Raw genomic sequence first — 23,346 nt, 5'->3', positions numbered from 1 at the left:
AATGATATGAGAAGGCTTTAATCCATCCGTGGTAATTCATCCTCAGTAATCACCCTTTTATATTTTCATTCTTTTTCTTAAAACTAAGGGGCTTTTATTTCTTACCAGAATCAGTAACAAGACTTTGGGTATGGGCTGTAACTGTTAGTTCCTTTCTTGCCCTCACTTCCAGTCAGTGTAATTTGTTGTGATCACACTTTCTGGAGCTGATAAAAAAATCCCATGTACTGCTACTTTTACCATCACCATTATGCATTGATTTTGTAGATCTCTGTCATTTCAGCTCCGTTTTTATAGTGAGCAAAAAGGAAATAGTCCAGTTCTGAAATAGTCAATCCTGCAGGACAGTTTGGAGCACATGTGTGGGTGCTGTGAAGGGCTGTTTCCTCCTGCCTGTGCAGGAGCTTATGGAGGCACCTTCCAGCACAACCACTGGAAAAAGGTGTTTTGTACCACCTAAAATCAGCTCCGAGCTGGGAGGGTGTGTGAGGGACGTGAATCTAATGGATTCTGCTGTTGGGGGCCAGCAGCAAATCTCTGCTCCCTCTCCTTCCCTGCAGATGTCCAGGGCTTGGTTTTCTGCCTGTGCCCAGATTTTGTCCCATTTTATGGAGGAGAAGCAGCAGTGGGGAGAGGGAGTGGTGTCCTTAGAGTCATTTATTCCACAGTTTCCTCCTCCACTGCCCAGGAGGAGCAGTGTGTCCGTGGGCAGGAGGTGCAGGGGAGCTGCTGGTGGGAGGAGGCGGCTGGACCATGAATCCTCAGCCCTGCCACGAGCTGGGTGTCCTACCTGGACAAGACAGCAGGAGTCACAGCTGAGGGATGGCACAGCTGCACAGGCACCTCTGAAGTGCTTGGTCGGCCTCCTGTGTCCCTGTGATTCTGACAACTGTCCTGTTTCTCTTTGTGCTACAGATGGATGATGTGATTGATGACATCATTAGCTTGGAGTCCAGTTACAATGAAGAAATCCTCGGCTTGGTGGACCCTGCCCTGCAAATGGCAAACACGGTACAATGGGCCTTTCCTTCTGGTTTCCCTGTTAAGCCTAACTGGTTTTCCTTGAGAGGAGGCAAAACTGCAGCAGGACTTTTCTTCCTTGCAATTAAGTAGTTATTGTGTTGTTCTACAGAGAGTAATTAGATTTGCTTTGAAGAGTTTAAGGTAATACAGTTGCAATGAAAAATGTGAATTTAAAAATACAAGCTGGAGTCAGGTCGAGAGAATACAAACGACAATTTTGCTTTTCTTATTTCTAAGTGGTAAAAGGATTGCAGCCGAGGGGTAAACTGTGCTACCAGGAGTAGCTCGTTCCCACTGATATTGAAAATTGTGATGGACTTTATACTTTGCTTCAGAAAAGAAGGAATTTCTGGCATCCCAGGCTCCTGAATGTTGTCATATTCAAGTAAGAAATTGTCTGCTGTGTGTTAGCATCCCTGTCCAGATACACTTTCTGTTATCTCTAACATCACAGCTTTATCTCTGCCTGATTTGAGCTGGGGAGAAGTCCCCAGCTAGATGTCAGCAAAGATGTTACAGAATTTAGCAGGAGGAAAAAAAAAATTAAAAAAGCAATCTTCCAAACAAACAAAAGGGAAAGAAGAAAGAGGGTTGAAAACTGAACGAGGCAGGGGATGTGAGAAACCTGTGATAAAAGCCAAGAACACAGAGGTGCAGAAAGCGCTGAGGGAAAGCACAGGTGTCCTCCAAGTGGCTCTTTTGGTTTGGTTCACATTGCTTTGAGAATTAATATAATCATACTTCTGGCATAATCTGATTTTGATCTTCTGTGGAGGGTAGCTCCAGTGAATTTTTTGCCTTAGGCTGAAGTGCTGTTAGATCTGGCTGAGTAGATGTCTGCCAGTGCTGGCGTCTGCTTCTGTTTCATCTGCTGCCAGAATTTACAGCTTACCGCAGAGCATTGATTTTGTGGCATGGGTTTGCATTTGCTGACAGTAGCTGTCTGATGTCATGTTAACCTGGTGCTGTGCTCCCACAGATCCCCAGAGCCCTCTCAGAGCAGGGTGGATGACGCAGGCAGCGTCCCACCAGCCTCCCCTTCTGAATGGTGCCCTTTGAGCGCACAGGGAGAGAGCTGCGCGGTCCTGCTGCGGAGAATAAATCTGCCTTTAATCTAAGGTGGCTTGCAAAGTGCAGCTGTCCTGGAATCTGTGAGAAAAACCTCAAGAAGCTGACAAAAGATAGCTTTCAAAAAGTTAATCTGTTTTTCAATTTATCTTTTTTTTTTTTTTTTTTTTTTTTTTTTCCCCATGGAGGGATGAAGTTCTTCTTGAGTCCTTTATCTGAAGTTCCATTAGATTGTGACACATTAAATCAGAAGGGGCTTGGATATCTTTATGCTTTTCTCATTTCACAGGGACCTCAGAGTGGTTCTTTGCTTCCAGGCAGGGATAGAAGGATACTCTGCACTCTTTTTGGTGCAAGGAGCCCCTGTAGTCAATCTTTTGGGTAGTCTGCATCCCTCCTGTGCTTTGCTGTGCTTGCTGCATGGCAAGAAGCCTTGTAGAGACTGCCTGATCACAATTACAGTGGAATTTCAGAATTTTCCCACTCTGTGTGGTGAAGTCTGAAAAATAAGGATATGAAACAGTGAAATTAAGACTTCATTAGTGATAAGTTGAAATAACTGGAGGGAAGAAACATATTTCAGTCTCTGAATCATCCTAGTATAAATCTTGAAAAGATGGAAATTGAACCATGTTTCTCAACAATTGGTTTCAGGAAAAAAAACAAGCCAGACACTTTTCTTTTGGAACAGGACTTAGCTCTTAAAACATGCAGTATTTTATTAATAAGGAATTAATGCCTACTGACTGAGCTAGGTCGAGGTAGGCGAAATGGGGAAATGGTGTCTAAAGAGACACAGGCTATAAATAGCTGTGCTGAGTCTGTGACAAAGGCAGTTGTTGTTCCATAACCAACAAAGAACAAAAGGACCAGTTTGTTACAGTTGGTAACAGTACTTAATTGATAAGCAAAATCAGAGATTTCTGTGCAGGGCAAGCTAAGGGAGTTCCCAAGTACCTTGAATTGAAAATGGCCCATTGCAGTGAGCTGTGAGAGTGGAATAATATCTGTGGTGGAAAGTATCACAAAATGGTAGCTAGCTTATAGAGAAGGTTTTCTGCCTAGGTATCACTTGCTAATTGAATTACTGAGTACTGTGTGAAGTGCTTTTGTGGAGATAACAATTAATTCATCCAGCTAATCAACTCCTGCCAGGGCTTGGTGTGGAAAGCTCTGTGAATAGCTACAGCTCCACTTCTAAATGTGACTTTCTTCTGGAATTTAAACTCCACAGCAGAGGAGTTTTTTTACAGGGGCTGATGCTTGTAGGTCAGGGAACATCACAATCCATTGTGGGCTGCACAAGCTGGGGTGCAGAGCCCATCCAGGGTGTGCTGGTACCTTAGAAACAGCCTTGTTGATCACACAGCTGATGTCTCAGTGATTTTAGACAGAATGTGGGTGCTTGTTTTGTTGGAGTAGTGGAGGAGAAATGAAAGCCTCAGACTCCCATGAATGTACACTATGATGAATCTGCAGTCATAATTACCATATTTCAAATTTCTGTTATATAAAAGCCATTATTAGGGCTAAAAAAGAAGCAGATGCAAAGTGATAGGAAGATTTTAATTTATTTTACTTGGTGTTTGTGCAATTTGTGATGCCGGGACCTTGAAATACAAAATCTCCCAAGTGAAAGCATTTTCAACCATGCTGTTTCAATGAAGATAGCATGCTAAACCTGGCATAAGCCACCCTTCCTTCATTTACTTTTTGGAAGAGTAAAGGTGGATGATCTGGCTGGTGCTGCATTTAAATTCCTTCTTAGCCAGAAATAGCTAAGAAAGCTGTAAGGAAAACCATATTTAGGTTGGAAATATGCTAGAATTTGAAGAAGACGGGGAGGGAGCCTCCTTAGCTCCAGAAAATTCCATGCCTTTCTCAAGTTTGAGACTCCAGCATCCCTATGAAATGGCTGTGGAAATTTTGACACTTTCCCATCTTGTACTTGAGGATGGTGGTGAAAGGCTCCACTGTCTTAGAGCCAAAATGTTTGCTAACAATTTGTATTTTTTTCCCAGTTTCTTCAAATAAGAAACAATTGAAATAAATGCCCAGGTGTCACTGTAGTGGGCACATAATAAATTCCTTTTGGGCTTTTTTTGCCCCATTTAAGTCCAGTGGCTGCTTTCGTGTGCTCACCACACTGCTGTCTTGTGCATCTCAAACCAATGCCCTCAGCACAGGGGTCCTCTGCCCTTTCCCAGTTCCCTAAACCCTGCACTAATGATTATTTGGTTTACCTTAGTCAACTGATTTTATTCCTCTGGGAGCTGTTGTAAAATTGTGAACTGAGGATGTGCCTCAATTTTAACTTAGCTTTAGCTGCAGGTATTTTATGTGACATGGCCCAGAGTGTTGCATGCACTTTGTTTTTGGAAAGGAATTATTGTAAGTTAGTCCCAGAGATGTGACCTGCAGCCATCCTGGAGAAAAGGCCTCTCAGGACTCATACTGAGCATGGACCATGTGTAGGAAAATGTTACAAGTGAAGCTTTGACCTGTGGGGTTTGGGTGCTGGAGAAAGTGGTCAAAGAAAGGAGCTGATCAGTCTCTTTGCTCATGGATCACTGATTTAAGTGGAGATTGTTGGCATCTCCAATGTGAATTTCTCTGATAAGCATTCCTGTGCACGGCTTTAGCAGCCATGCACATGTGCACGTTCAGCAGTTGCTGCCTGTCTTCTCTGTCACCCTTTGTGATCATTGCTCACACTGGTCCTGTTTATTGACATGGAAATCTGGCTCAGTGTTTGACTCCTTTGGGGAAAAAAATCAATCACAAACTGTTGTAACAATCAAAGTCCATGTTGCAGTAAGGAAAGCAGCTCAGTGTTCTCCATGTTTCATTACAACCCGGCTGCTTTACTCAGGCTTTGAGATGCCGGTTTTGAGATTTCTAACAAAAAATCTTTTTTATTTCTAAATTCCCTGAAGTTCCTAATTAGATTTCACATGTCTGGTTATGAACTTCAAGTCCCTGGGCTATAAACAAGGTCTTTGTGCTCTGCCCATGCTTAGGAGCATGAATGATTCAAGCACATCCAAGTCAGAAGGGTGTGTGACACTCTGGCTGTGTTGGTGTCAGGGATGTGTTTGGGGGACCCAAAGACACAAGGATCAGCCTTGCAGAGCAGTGAGACTGAGTGGCATTAATGTGGGCAGCACAGCTGTGACCTGAGCAGCACTGTTAGATCTTCCTTTTTTTCCTTTTTCAATAAGGCTGACTCATAGTGAGAATTCAGTTGCATTTATTCCTCTGTCTCTTTGCAGTTGGCCATTATCTGTTCTCAATAACCATCAGCATGGCTTCTAGATGGTGGTACTTTACATATCCACTCCTGTTTAATCTGCTTCCATATGGCAGAGAAATTTTCTTGGGTCCCAGTCTGGCAAGGCCCATCAGTAGGAGTTTAATAGTTCTGGCTGTGACTCACTGCATTGTATTCACCAGCATTATTTACATGGGTGTAAAGTTAATACCTACTCTAATCTCTGCAGGATCAGTGTCTTGGAGGGATTGGTTGTCTTTGCAGCAGTGATGATTAGTGTTGCCACTCAGATAAGATACCCGAGTGTTTTATACCTGTCTTTTCAAAACCAAATAAGAGATGGGTAAAATAATCCACTCAGGATAATTGCAAGCTTCTTTAAATATGTTTCAATATAAAGGGATAGCTTTGATAGATCTTGTTGAAATACTGTCCTATTTCTGAATAAATCTACTTGTTTAAATACCTAAACAAACACAGCAGAGTGAACAAGCAATTGAGGAAATTTACTGTAAAAATAATCTTCCTCCTACTGGTGTGCGTTCTTGTTATGTAAGGCAAAAAACAAAGTAAACTGAAATGTTTTCTGTGTAGGTAGCTTTCAAATCACATGAAAAATGTGATTAATTAATACAGTGTTCTTCTTCCAGCATGTGACAACTTGCAAAGTGCTTCTACTCACATATCCATGGAAAAAGTGGGGGGTTTCTCTGGGAGAGTTCTGTAGGCTCTTTGAGATGTGAGAGAAGTTTAAGGGATATATATGTAATAGTTTTAGTGAAAAATAAGGAGCAGCAGTGCAGCGATATCATCAGCATTTTACCTCTTCTATTACCTCTTAATATTTTATGTCTGCATACTTCTGAAGAGAGAGAACAGAATTTTCCCAGTGTAGATGTTTTACCCCTCACGCTCATGAATATCTGTAGATTTTGCTGACCTTCTTGCAGGCTCTGTTTGCACATGGAAAAGAGCACAGATTACCTAGCATATCCTGACTCTATTCTTCTGTACAAAGGCATTCATAAAGGCAAACCAAATGATCCTTTTCCTTGTTTATCTTTTCCAGTTGCCTGTGTCTGGCAATTTGATTGACCTTTATGGCAACCAAAGCATGCCTCCTCCAGGACTAAACATCAGCAACTCATGTCCAGCTAATCTTCCTAATATAAAAAGGGAGCTCACAGGTAAATACATCTAAAACACCACCTTGTAGTAGTATCATTTTAATTCAGGTGATACTGGACATAATTTCTGTGATTACGGGAAAGCATATATGGGTGAACAGTTACTTTCAACCTGTGTTCTTGTGTGGGTGCATCTGTGTTCACTGTCATAAGTTCATATAAATCCTTAATTGTTACAGTCACACCTGCACTGTCTTGTGTTCCAGGAAGTTTCCATGCACCTTTTCCAGAGCTGTTTTCTAGCTTGGGCTTAGCGTTTGCTCTGTCAACACCAAACTTTAACAACTTCACATCTGGAGTCTCTGTGGGATTCATGTCAAGGAATGGTACACATTGGGGCTTTACTTCAGTAGGGGAGGGCAGTAATGAACAAATAACCTGCTATGATGTGAAGTCTGGACATGCAGATCCTTTAAAATGTAAAATTAGGCTCTTGGGGGATTGGAATTTGATGATCTTTAAGGTCCCTTCCTACCCAAGCCATTCTGTGATCCATGAATATGCATCACTAAATTAAAATGAAATGTTCCTTCAAATTTTATGCCAGTTCCTGCAGCAATGCTCTGAACAAGTTGTGGGAGGCAGGGGCAGGAGAGTGGGACACTAAAAACCTTTTTCTCAAGCACATGTGTACAGGAGCAAGATAGTTTGAAGCAAATAATAAGTTTCATATTCACAAGCATGTTTTATTTCTGCTCACTTGGAAGAATATAACCACATATAGGGTGCATATACAAAGAATGGTTGTCTGTAGGCTGAACAAATGAAGATCTACTCTAGAAATGATGGCAAAATCATATTAATGCCCAGAAATGCCTGTTCTTAAGCCCAACAGAGTCACTGACCATGCAGTAGGGTAGGGGCCTGGTTTCTTTTTTGTCTATAATCTTTCTGGGTTTCTGTTGTGAAAACTCACAGGCTGACTCAGTTGCAAAGCAGGTTCTGGGCAGAAATTAGTTTAAGAAGAGCATTGTTAATATGCCAGGAGGAAATGCCACCTCTCTGAGCCAGCAGATATTTGCATTTATAGGACAGCACAGAATTTGAACTCAGCACCAAAAGAAGACACACAGAGCACACAGTGATTTGTGGCTGTTACAAAAAAGCAAAGCTTGTACAGAGATGGAACTGTGCAAGAGGAGGGTGGGAAGGAAGGAGAGCTGCTCAAAATCCTGCATTACAGGCAGTTTTGTTGCCCCAAGTATAGAAAGTTCCAGGGGCTGTGGGCTGCAAACTCAGCCCAACCTTGATGTGCAGACTGGTGGATTTTCTGTAGGTGCTTGTGTCAGGTTTGAGGCCAAGAAGGCAGAAAGAGAGGGGAGATTGTGAGTGAAGTGGTCTTATAGAAGTCATCAATACATCAAACACATCAAAACAGAACTGAAATAAGTTTAATGTTTATGTGCTATGCTTACGGAATTTATTTAGATGAGTCTTTTTATGATCAAAACAAAGTAATACAGGAAAGAATTTATTGGCTACAGTGAGGGATTGTTTTCACAATGGAATGTGTGATAAAAGGTGATGCACTCATTGCTCCTCACTGACTTACTGTGGAACTGCAAAATGCTTGCTGGTTTGGGGATTTGAATGCAATGGGGCAAGGATTAATGACCTTACCTTTTAAAAAACTGAAAAGGGGTAGAGTAGAGATAAAGTACTTGAAATTGTTTGAGAAACTTAGGACCAAATGTGTACTGAAAAGATGAAATTTAGTTGTGCTGTTGCCTGAACTATTGCATTCTGAAGTTAATAATTATATTATTATTATTATAGAATATAATAATAATAATAGAATAATAAAATATAGATAATAAGTGTGTGGAGCAAGGTGAAGGGCAGTTCTGAGTTGAGGAGGCAAGTTCTGTGCAGCATGATTGCCATTACGTTGCTTTTTGCTTTTCCCAAAGCAAGAACCATTGTTTTCCAACTTTGTTGCTAAGAAAGGTGTTGAATTTTTCACCTTTTTAAAAAAATATATAATAGAAACAGTTAGCATAGCTGGAAAATACACTGTTCTTAACAGGTCACTTAAGTGATCCCTTGGGTGCTGTGGTGGTGTGTGTGCACGTGCCACAGAAGGATGCAGCGTTAATTTGGGCGAGCAGAGCCTGTGAGTCCTGCGTGTGTCACATCCTGGGCAGGCAGCAGTGCCCTGGGCATGCTGTTCCCGTGGCTCAGCTCCTGGGACAGGTGTGCACACGGGGAAGGTATGCTGGATTGCAGCACCTGGCTGTCCTCAGATCCCTTGCTGAGTCAGGGCCTCCGTGGGAAACGTTCCCATCCTGGGAGTCACTCTGGAGGTGTGGGAGGAGATGCTCCTCAGGTGCAGGGGTGAAGCGCAGTCCCAGCCTTGTGTTCTGGCATCCACAAGCCCTTCTTGCCGCTTGGAATGAGGGTAATGATTGGTGTGACAAATACCCATCAGGCTTCCTGTGCAGGCATTTCACAGGCTGAAGGGCTGTGATTGAATTAATTCTCATTACCTCATTCACATGCACAGCATGTGTTTTTCCTACAGAGTCCGAAGCGAGAGCGTTGGCTAAGGAGAGGCAAAAGAAGGACAATCACAACTTGAGTAAGTTTTGGTTCCTCACATTTTGCACCAATTCTCAGAATGATTTTCGGTATTAAATGCTCAAATGCTGATTTTAAATCTGGATGAGGTACTGCACGTAGTACAAAGCACTAGATCATTGTGTTATGCCCATAGATCAAGCATCTCAAATTCTTGTGAAATGTGTCCTTAAATCTACTATTGAATTGTAACTCTATTTTTATTTGTTTTCAATAAACCAAGTGAATGAGTGGTTGTTGTCGATGGAATTGCTGGGTTCAACATATGACCCAATTGCTTCTAACAAATCCACCTTGCACAATTTTACTTTTTTAATTTTAATTTTTTAAATTTAAATATTAGATATCTGATCAATTTGTGACTTTAAACAACAAATGGGTCCTCAATATGGAAATTTTATATATTTAATTTTTGAAAGGAGCTCGTATTTCCAAATTGGAAAAAAAGTGTTTTAAAATAATGAGCATCTTATGACTTAATAAAGGATCCATATCTTTTCTTTTTATACTTTATAGTAGTAGAAAAAAGGAACTGTTTCATGCCTTGAGCCACTCAGAAGCCTTTTCCATAGCATGAAAAGGTAATACAGGAAAATTGGTATTTAAATTTCACTTTTGGATCCTCAAAGTGTTGCACATGGAAGACTACTTCAAAAAAGAGACTGTGCCTTTTGTCCCTTTTTTCTGTCTTGGGATTTCCTTGAGCATCTAAATATTTCACTCTGAATTTGTCTGTGATCCTTATCCCTAGAATCAGTCCTTCTGATTTTCAGTCTCAGCTAAACTCTGCAGTCCCAAAATTTACAGTATAGACAGAACCTCTGTCTTAGTGTGTCCATGTGTAGGAGAGCAAAATAAATTATCACTGGATTTTAAGTTTCGGGCATACATTTCAATGGTACTTAAAGAAATCTTTGATAAAACACTTGATAAGTTGTGATTAAGTGTGAATATTACTTGTAACATTCGTGCTGTTTTTCCTAAAGTTGAAAGAAGAAGAAGATTTAATATTAATGATCGTATAAAAGAACTGGGCACCTTGATACCCAAGTCAAATGACCCGTAAGTACAACATGCCCAGGGAGATTGTGGGAGGGAGGAGGTAAAAAACCCCAAATTCCTATATTTCCTACTTGCTCTCAGCACTCTGTGACAGCAGAAATGCTTGAAAGGTTCCATTATATTTTTTGAAGATTTTTTTTGAGGGGCTAATTTTCCCCCCTTTGGAACCTGCTTGTGTTTGTATTAATTAGATGATTTTTGTCTCAAATCTGGGCTTGGTGCTGGGTGTGACTGGCTGCCTTTCCAGAGTTGTGAGGATGGGAAATCTTACGCTGGTCTGGCTGCTTAGATGGCTGCATGTTTTGCTAAATAATTCTTTTAATTAATTAGATGTTACAGCTTGACAAGACAGGACTGGTCCCTGTTTCAGTGAAAATAGAGGGTAGTTTATTTGGGAAGCCATTCATTCCCCTTCCCTCCGAAGGAAAAAAAGAAGGAAAATAAAGAGCATAACTCTGTGCTTGTTCACTGATAATTTGTCAGTGTTTGCTGTGATTTCCTAGATGTTCTTTGTGACAATTCTACCACGATTTTGCTGCTTTTAGCTTGTATTTACACTTTCTCAATGCTGATTCAGCAGCAAGGAACCTTCCTTGCTCTGGAGTTTGAAGGTTCCACTTAAATCTGAATCAATCCCCCGTGATGATTTTGGGGAGATTTTCCAGTATTTTGAGGCACTTGCTCTTGAAGCAACTTCACAGTTACTCTCCAGAGAGACTCTGCAGCCTCTTCCAAGGCCAGCACAACAATATATCTTAGTACCAGCCTCCAAGACAGGTGAATCTTTGCTCTGACAGGCTGCAGAAAGATGTTTTTTGCCCATTTAGAGAGAGTGAGATGATGTGAGGAGATGGTGATGCAGCAGCCTCTCTCTCTCTCTCTGAAGCAAACGTGCTTCCCAAGGGCTGTGCTCCAGCCCCCTCTAGTGCACTGCAAACGCCTTCAGCATCCACAAACCCGCACTAAATAGCAGCTGGGTGCTATGTGTGGGTAAGGAGCAGTCACAGGTACAGGTGTGGAGGGAACAGCTGTGAGACAGAGCGTTACCTTGTCCTTTTGTGTCCTTCCAAAGCGACATGCGCTGGAACAAGGGAACGATCCTGAAGGCGTCGGTGGATTACATCCGCAAGCTGCAGAGGGAACAGCAGCGCACCAAGGAGCTGGAGAACAGGCAGAAGAAGCTGGAGCATGCCAACAGGCACCTGCTGCTCAGAATACAGGTTTGCTGAGAAATGAGCTGCAAACGCTCTTGGTGCCGCAGCGTGCGATTGCGAATAGTGGTGGCTTGTGGGGTGCGAGTTAGAAGGAACCAGCGTTTAAATCAATGGCAGGCAGTGCTGAGATATCTGCAGAGATTTTTCTAGAAAAAGCCAAAGATATCTTAGTTTAAAAAAAAGAATCCTAACACTCTAGTAGAAGCACTTAAGAGTGGTCTGTTTTTGTTCTACCATGACCAACGCTAGTTCCAAACCATACCATCAGAAAGATTTATATGGTATTGCATTCTTCTGTTTGCCGGCCTAAGGCACTGGGACTTCTTGTATCATGTAGTTGTTGATAGTCACAAAATTAAGTTCAGCTCTTTGGGAGTGTTCTGTGCTGCTTGCAGTCTGTAGGACTGTACAACAGTTCTCCTCAGCACTGAAAAGCAGTAGGTGGCATGAATATGTTTTCTCTGTGGGTTGTTGCCATGTTAGATTCAGCCAGGTTCCCAGTGTTCTGAGCTACACAGAAATTTAGGGGTGAAAACTCTGTTTCTCTAATTCCTTTGTCTTCACTTCAAGCTGGATAGGAAACTTTAATCTTGATGCCAACACGGGTTTTTTTTCTGGACAGCCACCCCTCTCAATAGAAGGGTAATTAAAGTGTACCAGAACTGGGTGTAAGAACACCTACCATGGAGACAGTGATATCCCAGATATCCTCGTGTTGCTGCTCCCCTGCAGCACGAACAGCTGAGCTCCGCATGCAGCTGCAGCCTGCCAGGAGACCCCTCAACACCCCAGATAATCCACCAGGGAGATAATGAAGCTGCAAATACCTGAGAGTCAAGTGTGGAAGTAAACAGCTTTAAAATAGAACAGGTCAAGTTGAGCCTCAGCACAGTTTTGTACTTCGTTGAGCAATCTGCTGCTAGAATGAGATGATAAAAACACACAAGCTTTCTGCAGAGCAGCATCGAGCAGTGGTGTTTTGAAGCTAAGTGAGATCACTTCTTAAACATCTTTCATCTTGCTTTGTATTGCCCATCTGCTCTGGCTCCTTCAATCAAAATACCATAAAACCCAGACCCTTGAATAACAATACATCTGGCAGCAAATAACCTCAAGTGTGCATTTTCCTTTTTGTGTTGATTTTGATTAATCATGAAATAAGAAACTTGTGGTTCTGGCACATTAGTTGATGGAAGAAGTGCTTGCTCATTCCACCTTCTCCTCTGATCTTGCAGTGTGCCATTACAAGCCTGTTTTAGCCTGGAATGATGGAAAAGGGTAATAATCAGCTTCAGTGACAGGAATATCCAGAAACAGCACAATCACAGCAGAGAATGCAGAAGTAGAAGCAAAACATCTCTTTTGCTGATATATTTGTGAGAGAGCATTTCTGTGTGATTAAATGTGAAGGTGGGATTTAAACTTTTCATGGAAATTTGAAGAATCTTGGCTCTGTGTGAAGTCTGAAACCTTCCTGTGACTTCCTTGTGATCTTTCTGCACAGGAATAGTGTTGTTGCTCAGTTTTGATTGACCTCTTCCAGTTCTGCCAGACTTGTAGAGTGAGAAGTGTCCCTTCCAGAATCTTAACAGGATTGATAAGGATCACATAGACATGCTGTGCCTTCACATATGACTTTTTAAAAATTACTGAAAACACATGCTTTTGCTAGTTCTTTTTTTTTTTTCCCCTATTTTTAAATGTTTTCCTCACCCTACCTGATGCCAAACCTGCCTATCCTGGCACTGGTTTGAGAAGAAGCCTGAGGGGAACATGTCTGTGCTGCAGGGCTCTGGGTTTTGGCTCTGGTCTAGGTGCTGAGGAGGAGTGTGAAGGGCCTGTGTGGGATGGTGTTCACCCACCTCTTCAAGACTCTGCTGTTCAGGTGAAAATCTGCAGGGCTGGAGTGTGCAAGGTACAAGCCCTTGTCACTATGGGAAAGGCAGGAAATGTGTACAGGAGAAGGAAACTGGAAGCTGCGAGACGAGCATAAGACGACAGATTTTATTTCCAGATTGTCTTTAAATTTGCCCCTTATTCCCCTTCACAGGAGCTTGAGATGCAGGCCCGGGCACATGGACTGTCCCTTGTCCCATCCACAGGCCTTTGCTCCCCTGACATGGTCAACAGGGTCATCAAACAGGAGCCCGTGCTGGACAACTGCACGCAGGAGATGATGCCACACCACACAGACCTGTCCTGCACCACCACGCTGGACCTCACTGACGGCACCATCACCTTCAGCGACAACCTGGGCAACGTGACTGAACCAGCCGGCACCTACGGAGTTCCTGCCAAAATGGGATCCAAGCTGGAAGACATCCTGATGGACGATACGCTGTCCCCCGTGGGAGTGACTGACCCCCTGCTCTCCTCCGTGTCTCCTGGGGCGTCCAAGACGAGTAGCAGGCGGAGCAGCGTGAGCATGGAGGACACTGACCATGCCTGTTAGCACCTGTTGGCACAGCTTTCAGAAACTGCTTTGGTTCTTTGATCAGTAGATGAAATAATTTACCCTTTTGTAGAATTTTTTTGATTTTTTTTTTTTCCCCCCTCGTGCTTCATCAGTGTGTGTGCGTGTGTGTATATATTATATATATAGAATTTTTTTTAGAATTTTTTGTGAAGAAACTTGTATATTCTATTTTAAAACTACCAATGCCTCCAAAATATTGTACAGCATATGTACAGAATCTGTGAACTGGATTCGCCAAGAACTTTGAACTGGTCAAATCTACTCAAAGCAATAGAATTACAGATGAAGAGTCTGTTTCTACTGGGGGGGAGGGGGCAATTGTAGGATTGTAAATGCAACCTATTTACTTGGAAACAAAATGTAAAGTTTAAGAATGTAAAGAAACAACAACAACAACAACAAAAGTCCAATTTGTAATTGTATTAATTGAATAGTGCTGCCTTAAAGATACAGTGTCCCTCAAATGTTGGTCTTACATGACAAGTGTTTAGGGAAAATACCCACCTGACTTCACTCAGAAAAGAAACTAAACCCAAGTGTTACGACATCCTGATTGTGTTGATTGTGATATAAAATGCTGTTGCTGAAACTGCAGGGAGATGTGAGTGTCTCAGAGTGTTGTTTAATTTTACTCTGAGCCGATTTGGGTTTTCCTTTTGATCATGGTTCAAGTTTTTCCTCTTAAATTTTTATTTTGTTTTGTGACACACATGGGTGGCTTTGCCAATGGCAAAGCAAGCAGGAGCACTGTAAGTTGGGATACACTCTTTGGACAAAAAAAATTATGCATATTATAGCTGGGCACATTATGTTGTACATATCTAATTGGCTTTATTTTTTTTTTATTGCATTGTACAGTTTCTTTTGATTTGCATGGATTCCTTAGTTATCCTCAACTTTTTGTTTTAAATTTATTTGTATTTCATTTGTAAGATTTTTGCCTCTTAATATTGCAGCGATTTTTTGACATTTTTAAAACTCATTGGAAGTTTTCTGCGTTCTTTGTAAACACTTGAAAGGAAGCTTTTATGCAGGGTTCTGTGTTTTAAGAGAGATTTTGAGAATATTTTGTATATTACAGTCTCACTTTGAAAATGTTTTTAAACGCATTTAAGGTAGAGTAAAAATTTAGATTAGGTAATAAAACAACTCTGTAGAGAAACTGAACTTACATATTTATTTTTAGTGATACAGAAACAAAGTAGTAATATGCTTGGAAACATAACTATGTAGTTAATATACCCGTTAGAGCAATTCGTGTTCTATTTCAGCACTGGGGCTGATATAAGAGAAAAAAAAAAACAACAAAAAAAAAAAAGAGTAAATTACTGTATCTGCAAATAACTGTTACTTGATAACAATGTTATTAATTTTTAACATGCAACCATGTTGTAAAAGTAGTTTGGTGCATTATCTACTCAAGTGTAGTCCTATGCAATAATGGTAGTTTTCCTTGTTATTATATCCAGCCTAGGTGTTCCATGGAGGTGACAGACAGGTGGTGTTCGAGGGAATGGAGTTCTCCACGGCAGCCTACAGCCGACTGGCAGGCGTGGCTCGTTCAGAATGAAGTGCCTTAAACTCTAGTTGTAGTCTTCCTCGACTAGCACTGACTGAAGTGTGGCGTAGACAGAGCTTTGGGGTGGTGGTGTGTAGGGCCTTGAGGTGTAGCATGGTGCCTATGGATAGAAAACCAGAGCTTCCCTTTCTCCTTTGTGCTACACTGGAAATTACATAGGATGGGTGCAACGGTGAGTAACCTGAGTGCCAGTTTGGCCAGCTTTCCCAGGAAACCTTGGGCTCAGCAGGTGGTGTTCAGAAACCAAATGTGAACTGGGTTAGGATGGGGTGGCTGGGGGTAGTGATGGGAGTTCCCACAGCGCTGAGCCCTCTCACAGACATTTCCCCAGGAGGATTCCCTGCAATGGAGTGGGGGCAAGGGCTCCTGGTGTCCCCTGCCTGGTGTCCCCAGGGGCCTGGGCTCTGCAGGGCTGTGGAACTCGGGCTCTGTGTTCCTGTCACTCTTCCCGTGGCTGTGTCCAGCCCTCCCTTCCCGCTTGAGCCGCCAGCGATGTGTTAGCGTTGATGCAACCATGGGGTTGTGGCTTTTTTCTTTTCTTTTGTAATTCTTGAAGGAGGAGCTGGAGTTGGGTTGTAGTGATGCCTCTCCCCCTCAGCCCTCACAGCTTTTGGCAAAGTGTCTTTCCTTAGGGTAGAGAAGCTCTGGCCCAGGCAGGACCCAGGAGGCTGCAGGATGTGCTGTGGTCACCATGGTCCTGGGGCAGGAAATGCCCCCAGTCCCTGCAAGGCAGCTGTGCCATATCTCTGAGTCAAGTGTGAGGGTACAGGCTTCTGGTGCTGCTGTTTGGCTGGGGTGACTGGTAGGAAAATGTGTAAAAAACGGTTGTAGCTGTAACACAGGGCTGTGTTGCCCTTCCCCAAAGAATGGGGCAGCTCTGCAGTGTTGGTACAACAAATCAGGGTGTGCATGCTGGAGTGTAGTAACTGAGAACCACTGAATGTATTGAATGAGGCTTTTGGTTTGGTGCCTGCCCTGGGCATTCAGAAATTCAAGTCTAGACTGTGGTATATGAATATTTTTCAAGCTTATGTGAAACCACTGGTACTTGCTGACTTCTCATTTTAGGCTGTGTGGAGGTGAGTTAGGATTCAAGGCCAGCCATTCCATCAGGAGCTGGATTCCCTGGCAGAAGTCTCTGTGGCTGCAGCAGCTGTGTTGTGTGCTCCCATACCTTGTGTTTTCTGGGGTAACACATGACTTGGCCATGCCCTGCTCACTCTTCCCCCTGTGTTTCCATGGGTTACAGCCTTCCTCTGAGCCTGCCCACCCTTGGAATGGTGACACTGCAGTGGGGACACCTCTAGGAGACACAGACCCTCAGTGGGTGCTAATGGGAGGTGCCTTTGCCCGTTTGAGTGTGGTGGAGGGTGTGGCTGTGACATTTTGGAGGGGTTGGTGGCAGGGGACAGGGGCAGCAGTCACAGGAATGGTTTGGCATGGGCTGGGTGGAGTGAGATGGACAGAAGTTGCTGCCCAGTCTGGTGACAGTGACGTGTGTGATGCTGGGCAGCGATGGCTTCCCTGAGCAGGTGAGTGGGGAAACGACCAATTCTCACTTTGCCAAAGCCATGCAACAGGCAGGGATGTGCAGAGTACCATGGAAAGTTCTTCCTTACTGCTTTTGGCCTATAAAGCAATATTTAACTCTTAAAACCTGTAAAAGCAAAAAGAAGGTACATAAGGAAAGCACAAAGCACAAAATAATGCACTTACATTTATGTTGTTTGACATAAAATGCACTGGGGGGGGAAGCTGATGTTGATAATAGTATAAATACCTATATTTCTTGAAAAAAGTGACATTAATTACTGCCTCTTGCTATGATGCTTGGTACTGTAATGTTGATATTCATCTGCTGTTGACTGCAGCAATAATTTGTGTACGGTCCATAGCACTGTAAAATATGGATCAATATTAATGTATCCAATGAAATAATTTGAACTGTTGTTCTTGATAGATGGATTAAAGCATTTGGTTTTTCACATACATCTGTGTAAGTCCCTCGTTTTCCATGTGAGTGGATCTTGTTTTTCCTGTGCATCTGAAGTCCCTGCAGTGCTTCTGTGTCTGTGACTTGGCCATGGATGTGTCCATGTCCCTGACCCGGTGTTGGTTGGCATCCTTGGTTCCACCAGAGCTGTCCAGTTGTGTTTGTGGCAGTCACACACAGGAATGAAGCTGCAGACCAGACCCCACCTGGGCTTTGCAAGTACCTGCCAAAGTGGAAAGAACCAGAGCCTGTGGTCCAGAGTAAGGAATAAAACAGGTGGGTTTTGTTTAACACCTCCTGCCATGGGCTCATGTAATTTGCCTCCCTCCCTGCCCCTTGGAGCTCATCAGGTGTGAGGTCATGGGCTCTGTGAGGCCTTGGGGTACCTGCCCCCCTTTGCCTTGCTGTCACTCCTGCAAAGTCACCTGTGCCCAGCAGTCCTGCACAGGAGAACCTCGCCCCTTCTCCAGCTGTGCATTGCAGGATCCCCATCCCCTCTCTGCTCACTCCTCCCAAACCTCTCAGCCAACATGCAAACAGCTGCTCCTGGTTCTGATGGTGAGGAAACAGCTGCAGTCTTGTGTCTTCCCATCTTCATTATTTCTCCTGTCTCTGTTGCTCTCATCCCTTCTGGTCCTGTTCTTCAACAGCCTTTTGCTTCCTGTGCTCAAGCATTGAGTTCCTGCTCTCTGTGGACCTTGCTGCAGCAGCATTGGAGGTTACTGAGTGTTGTCTCGGGGGCTTGAGCCCTGAGTGTAAACAGGGGTACTGAATTTGAGCAGTGTCCTGAAAGTCTGATACCTATTAGAGTAGAAAATACCTGATTCAGTGGGATTAAAAATTACTCGCTCAATTTAAAAAACAACCCAGCAAAAAAAGCCTGACTCTACTAGAACTACAGCTGAACAGTCCCACTCCTTCATAGAAGATATTGAGTAAAAGCTTGTGAGTGTTTCCAGCAGGTTTTGTAACGTAGTTTCTTTGGAAAATAAGCATAGTATTAGATTGTAGTAGTGCTGCATTAGAAAATCTATTTATTAGCAGCCTAGGATGTAATTACTATTTTAAGTGTGAGTTCTTGTATGTATTTAGACTTTGCTTTTGGTGGTCAGTTGGGTTTTTTTGTCATGAGCTTGGAGTGAATTTCTTGCTGTGGGTGGCAGCACCTCAAGGTTTTGGCTGGGTTGGAGAACCCAGGAGGAGGAGGGAAGAACACCCATCATGGGGATATTGGCACTTGATCTATGTCAGTAAAGAGTTGGTGGCAGCTCTGCTTAGAAGCCTTTTCAGTTGTGTTGGACAAGCCTGAAAAATTCAGCACAGGGTAGGAAAGTGGATTTTAAGAGTAAGTCCAGCTGTACCTGGTGTGGTCTCTTTCACTGAGAATCTCCATGTCCAGGCTGGAGGATGCTGAAGGGCTCAGCTGTGTGGTGTGGTGGCACAGCAGGACACTGCCACCGTGTCGCCTCATTGTGCTTTCCTTTCCAGGACACCTGGGAGCCCAGCAGCTCCTGATGCCAGGAGGGAGGTGGTGATGGCTCTGCCTCAGTGGGTTCAGCAGTGCTGGCTCCTTCTGCTCTAACGTCTGGGGGTGGTCCCAGCACTGAAAGTTGTCCTACACTGTTGCTCCAGCTCTTTTGAAATACATTTAAAATTTCAGGGGAATGTTGTTTAAAAATTGCAGGGGAATGGCTTGGAAAAGTGTTCCTGAGTTATTAAAACCCATGAGGCTTGACAGGATGCTGGCTCACAAGGCAAATGTGTGTGCACTGAGCAACACCATTGTCTTTGCCTGTGACCTGAGCTTCACCCTTCCTTGAAACTGCTCCTTTTCCAGCTCAGTTTCTGGGAGTGATGCTCTTACAGGGGCTGTGCTCTGGAATCTGAGGGAAGTGATGGTTCCTGTGACAGACCCCTTTGTATTAGTGCTGTCCAAGAGCTGTGCAAGGAAAGGAGAAGGCTGCTATGGTCAGCAGGAAGGGCCATGGCATAAAAATATTTATATGCAATATTTATGTGCAATGTATGTAAATATTGTTCTTTTATATATCTACATATATAGAGAGATAGTTATATATAGATATAAATGTCACCATGCGATTGATGTCCATATTTAGGATGCTGCCTCAGAGCAGGGTTTGGTGGATGGGCGCACAGCTCTGTGGACTCTGCTCCTGCTCACTTTGCCTGCTCCCTTGCTGTTGAGCAGCGCCTCTCCAGAGCTCTCTGCTCCCTCTGGCTTTCCTCCCGTGTGCCGGCGGCTGCAGCAGGAGTTAGGCTTGGATTAAAAGAGGGGGAACAGCACACTCTTGTGGGGCTGTGTCCTTCCCAGCACAGACCCACCGGGTGGATTCCTGCGCTCCATCCTGGCGGCTCCATCCTGGCAAATCCCCTGCTCCAAGGCGAGCTGTGATTCCCTGATGCCGTTTGCAGATTGTTCTCTGCGAGTGCAGCGTGTAATTCACACCAGGGCTATCGGCTCCAGGCGGGCAGGCACACAGCGGGGGAGCAGGGGTTGTATGAGGAACGGGGCATTGCTCTTGTGTTCACCACTGTTCCTTTAGCCACTTCAAATACATTTAGTCAAAATCTTTTAATGTCTTCAAGACCTTTTGTCTGATCCTCATTTTACAGTGAGTACACTGAATGCTGCTGTTCACTGGGCATGAGTGATTGCTGCTTAGATACTCCTTTATGCATTCCAGAACCACAGAATCATAGACTGGTTTGGGTTGGGACTTTATTAATATTCCTCTTCTTTTTTCGCTGCTGAAAAGCAGTTTATAGAGCAGGTTGTTGCAAAAGGAATTATTTCAGCACTTGTAAATAATAAAATAACTTCTTATTCTCTGACCTCTAAGGTAATTTTGTTCAAACAGATCCATGAAGAACTTGCACTGCAAGGACCCAGCTGGGACTTTGTTTTTCTCTTTGGAGTAATGCATCATAAGAGAATAAGCAGAGATCTTAAGTCTAATATAATAGTTCTGTTTGAAAAAGCAGGAACTAAATCAATGCTGAATAAATGGAAAAGAATTAAATTCATGCTAGACGTTAAAAAAATGCCCCTCAAACAATGAGGGGTATTTTAAAAAGTCACTGTTTTATTAATAATACTTTCCACCCCTTTCCCTTGATCTTTTGATGACAAGCCTGGCAAAGGCACTTTTTATCAGACACTGAAGCAATTTTGCTGCTGTCATGTGCCTTTCTTGATACACACATATTAGTCACGCAGCCGTTTTATGTTCTTTAGCATATTTTAATATATAATTAAAAATGTGCCTGTCTGCTACCAAGCAACCAAGCACGTCAGGGGCTGATTGTGTTCTGTCACCCACAGCAGAAGGGAGGGTAAAAAAAAAATAATAATCATGTGTTCACTTTTCAGTCCTAATTGTGCTTCAGCTCCTTGGATGTGTTGTCACAGACACAACCACTGGCTTCTGAAGGCAGAGGCAAAGCCAACGTGGGGGAATGGCTGGCAGGTGACCCACAGCCAGGTCACTGTCACCAGTAACACCTTGGTCCTGGATGCTGGGCTTTTAATGGGCTTTTTTTTGTGACTCTTTTTAGTTCAGTTCACCTCAACCCTGCTAAGCTGCACCTTAGCTTTCCCTGGAAATGGAGTTCCAAATGCCTCTGGAGTCCTGAGAGTCTCTCCCTGGACATTTAAAATAACTCAAGTTAATGTTTGTATTGTACCTCCTCCACGCGGGTAGATGGGAGCAGGACACTGTGCTACAGGACACTGACTTGGGCAGGGGATAATCCTGTGCTTCATTCATTTCTAGGTTATCTGGTGTGAAAAATGGCCCACACAGCTGCTGGAGAGCAGGAGGAGGAGACCAGGTGATCATTGAGTGTGCCCAGGTGATCATTGTAAGCACAGCATTAAATGGCTCTCAGCACCTTTGCCCCTCAGAGTGCTGTTCCTGAGGCTCTCTCATGCTCCCAAAAAGTTGGGGTCACAGAATATTTCAGATTGGAAGAGATCGCAGTAGGTCATCTTGTCCAACCTCCCTGCTTGATCAGGGTCATCCCAGAGCACAGGATTGTGCCCAGACATTTCTGTATTACCCCCAGTGAGGGGGATACCACACCCTCTTTGGACAGTCTGTTCCAGTGCACAGTCACTGCACAACAAAGTTCAGGTGGAACTTTCTCTGCGTCAGTTTTTACCTGTGTCCTCTTGTCCTGTTGCTGGGCACCACTGAGTAGAGCCTGCTCCATCCTCTGGCTCCCTCCTTCAGACACTCACGGGCCCTCATCTGCTCTCCTGTCTGTTCTAGCAGAGCTGGTGGTGCTGGTAGATCCCTGAGAGAAGCAGGGATGCTCTCCCCACACAGTGGTTGCTGTCAGAAACCCACTGAATGAGCCTGTGTTTGATGGTCTAGAAAAGGGAGACAAGTTCACTGATATCCTTAGCCCCGACTTATTTAACTCTGGGAATTATGGGTTTGTTTTTGAGAAGATGTGGCTCTGAGGATGTATTCTAAAGCTCCTTGGTAAGCTAGTACCATCTGTGTGAAAGCCTGTCCTGAAACTGGAGAGATGCACTGCTCTGGAGAAGGCTGAGCAGGGCTTTCTGTGTAGTTTTAAGCACCTCTTCTCCAGGTTCAAGAGGAAAAGGGATTTATTGTGTCAGCTCTATACCACACTTCTCCAGTCTGTGTCTCTCAGGCTCGAGTAAAAGTACTCAGGCACACACTGTGGGCAGCAATGCAATCATTAGTTCAAAAGTTTTTCAATTTTAGTAGCTTTTATTACTTCAGCAAAACAGAAGCCAGCACATCAGCACAAACTGGTGTGGGACAAAAACACCAGAGGAAAAAACAAATAATGTTGTAAATAATTCAAAGACTGTTTGTTGATTGCAATTCCTTTGATTGGACCTCCAGGGAGAAGGATGACATTACTTTTACATTTTTCACCATCAGCATCCATTATATAATCTGCTCAGAGTCTGCCACGATCCTGAGACATGACAGTGAAGCTGCTTGAAGATGATGAACTTGCTTGGAGTCCTCTAATTTCTCTTGATTTTCCCCAGCTGGCCCTATCTAACCAGAAAAGGCTGAGATGGGAAAGGAGCCAGGGTCTGGCAGGCAGGAGGAGCCCTGTGGCAGATGTGGGGACACCAGGGGGTTCTGCAGTATTGCCAGGAGCTCATCTTTGTTTTTAGGCAGCAGTGCTGCAAACTGTGCCCTGTTTGTCACCCCCCTGGCTTGCAGGGGTTACAAAGTGAAACCACCACAAACATTTGGGCAGCAAGAGGAGATTTGCCAGCATGTCCTCAGTACCTGAGAGTCCCAAGACAGTAGACTATGACACTGCCAGGAGACAGTCCCCCTGTGCTCCACAGCAGCAATATTTACTGATCTGTGACTTGTGATGGTGCCTCTAATCAGAGTCTATCATTCCCTTAGACTGGGTGCAAAGGCTGGCAGATGAGCTTATCTGTTTTGATCTTTTGAGTGAGAGAAAACAAGAAGAACACCAAGAAGAAAAGAATGACCAGTGAAGGTGGTAACCTACTTGAAATATTTTATATAGCATAGGAATTTTGCATGGTGCCATACCATGGTCTATGAACCAGCTACACCTGCTTGTGTAAGGGGACCAAGCACAAGCAATGGTGGGACACCAGTGGCAAGGGCCATGGTAGTTACCAGCTTGGATTAACTAAATGAATAATCCTGGTCACTGAAGGAAGATCATTTTCTATGAAATACACTACTGGCGCTCTGTGGTTTCACTTGTGAACAATCACTCCTTCAGCAATAATAGATTCCCTTTCAAACAAAGCAATTGAAAAAGGCAAATCACAACAGATGCCAATATTATGCTGTTCCACACCGCTCTGGAGTGTATGCAGTGTCACAGGTGCTTCTGG

At 43.6% G+C, this 23,346-nt stretch overlaps 1 protein-coding gene across 3 annotated transcripts in view; it reads left to right on the top strand.

Moving 5' to 3' along the window:
- Window positions 1-17,446, top strand: part of MITF (melanocyte inducing transcription factor) — a 118,805-nt gene extending 101,359 nt beyond the window's left edge. For all 3 annotated transcript variants that reach the window (XM_059479839.1, XM_059479838.1, XM_059479840.1), the window contains 6 exons: window positions 916-1,011; window positions 6,432-6,549; window positions 9,071-9,127; window positions 10,113-10,188; window positions 11,261-11,408; window positions 13,453-17,446. In XM_059479839.1, the coding sequence (XP_059335822.1) occupies window positions 916-1,011; window positions 6,432-6,549; window positions 9,071-9,127; window positions 10,113-10,188; window positions 11,261-11,408; window positions 13,453-13,854 (897 nt within the window). In that variant the 3' untranslated portion in view covers window positions 13,855-17,446. The remainder of the gene's footprint in view (window positions 1-915; window positions 1,012-6,431; window positions 6,550-9,070; window positions 9,128-10,112; window positions 10,189-11,260; window positions 11,409-13,452) is intronic.
- Window positions 17,447-23,346: the final 5,900 nt, after the last annotated feature.

The sequence above is a fragment of the Ammospiza nelsoni genome, chromosome 11, assembly GCF_027579445.1.
Source record: "Ammospiza nelsoni isolate bAmmNel1 chromosome 11, bAmmNel1.pri, whole genome shotgun sequence".
Taxonomy (NCBI): Eukaryota; Metazoa; Chordata; class Aves; order Passeriformes; family Passerellidae; genus Ammospiza; species Ammospiza nelsoni.
Note: the sequence above shows the minus strand (reverse complement) of the source record. Positions and strands in the feature narration are given on the sequence as shown.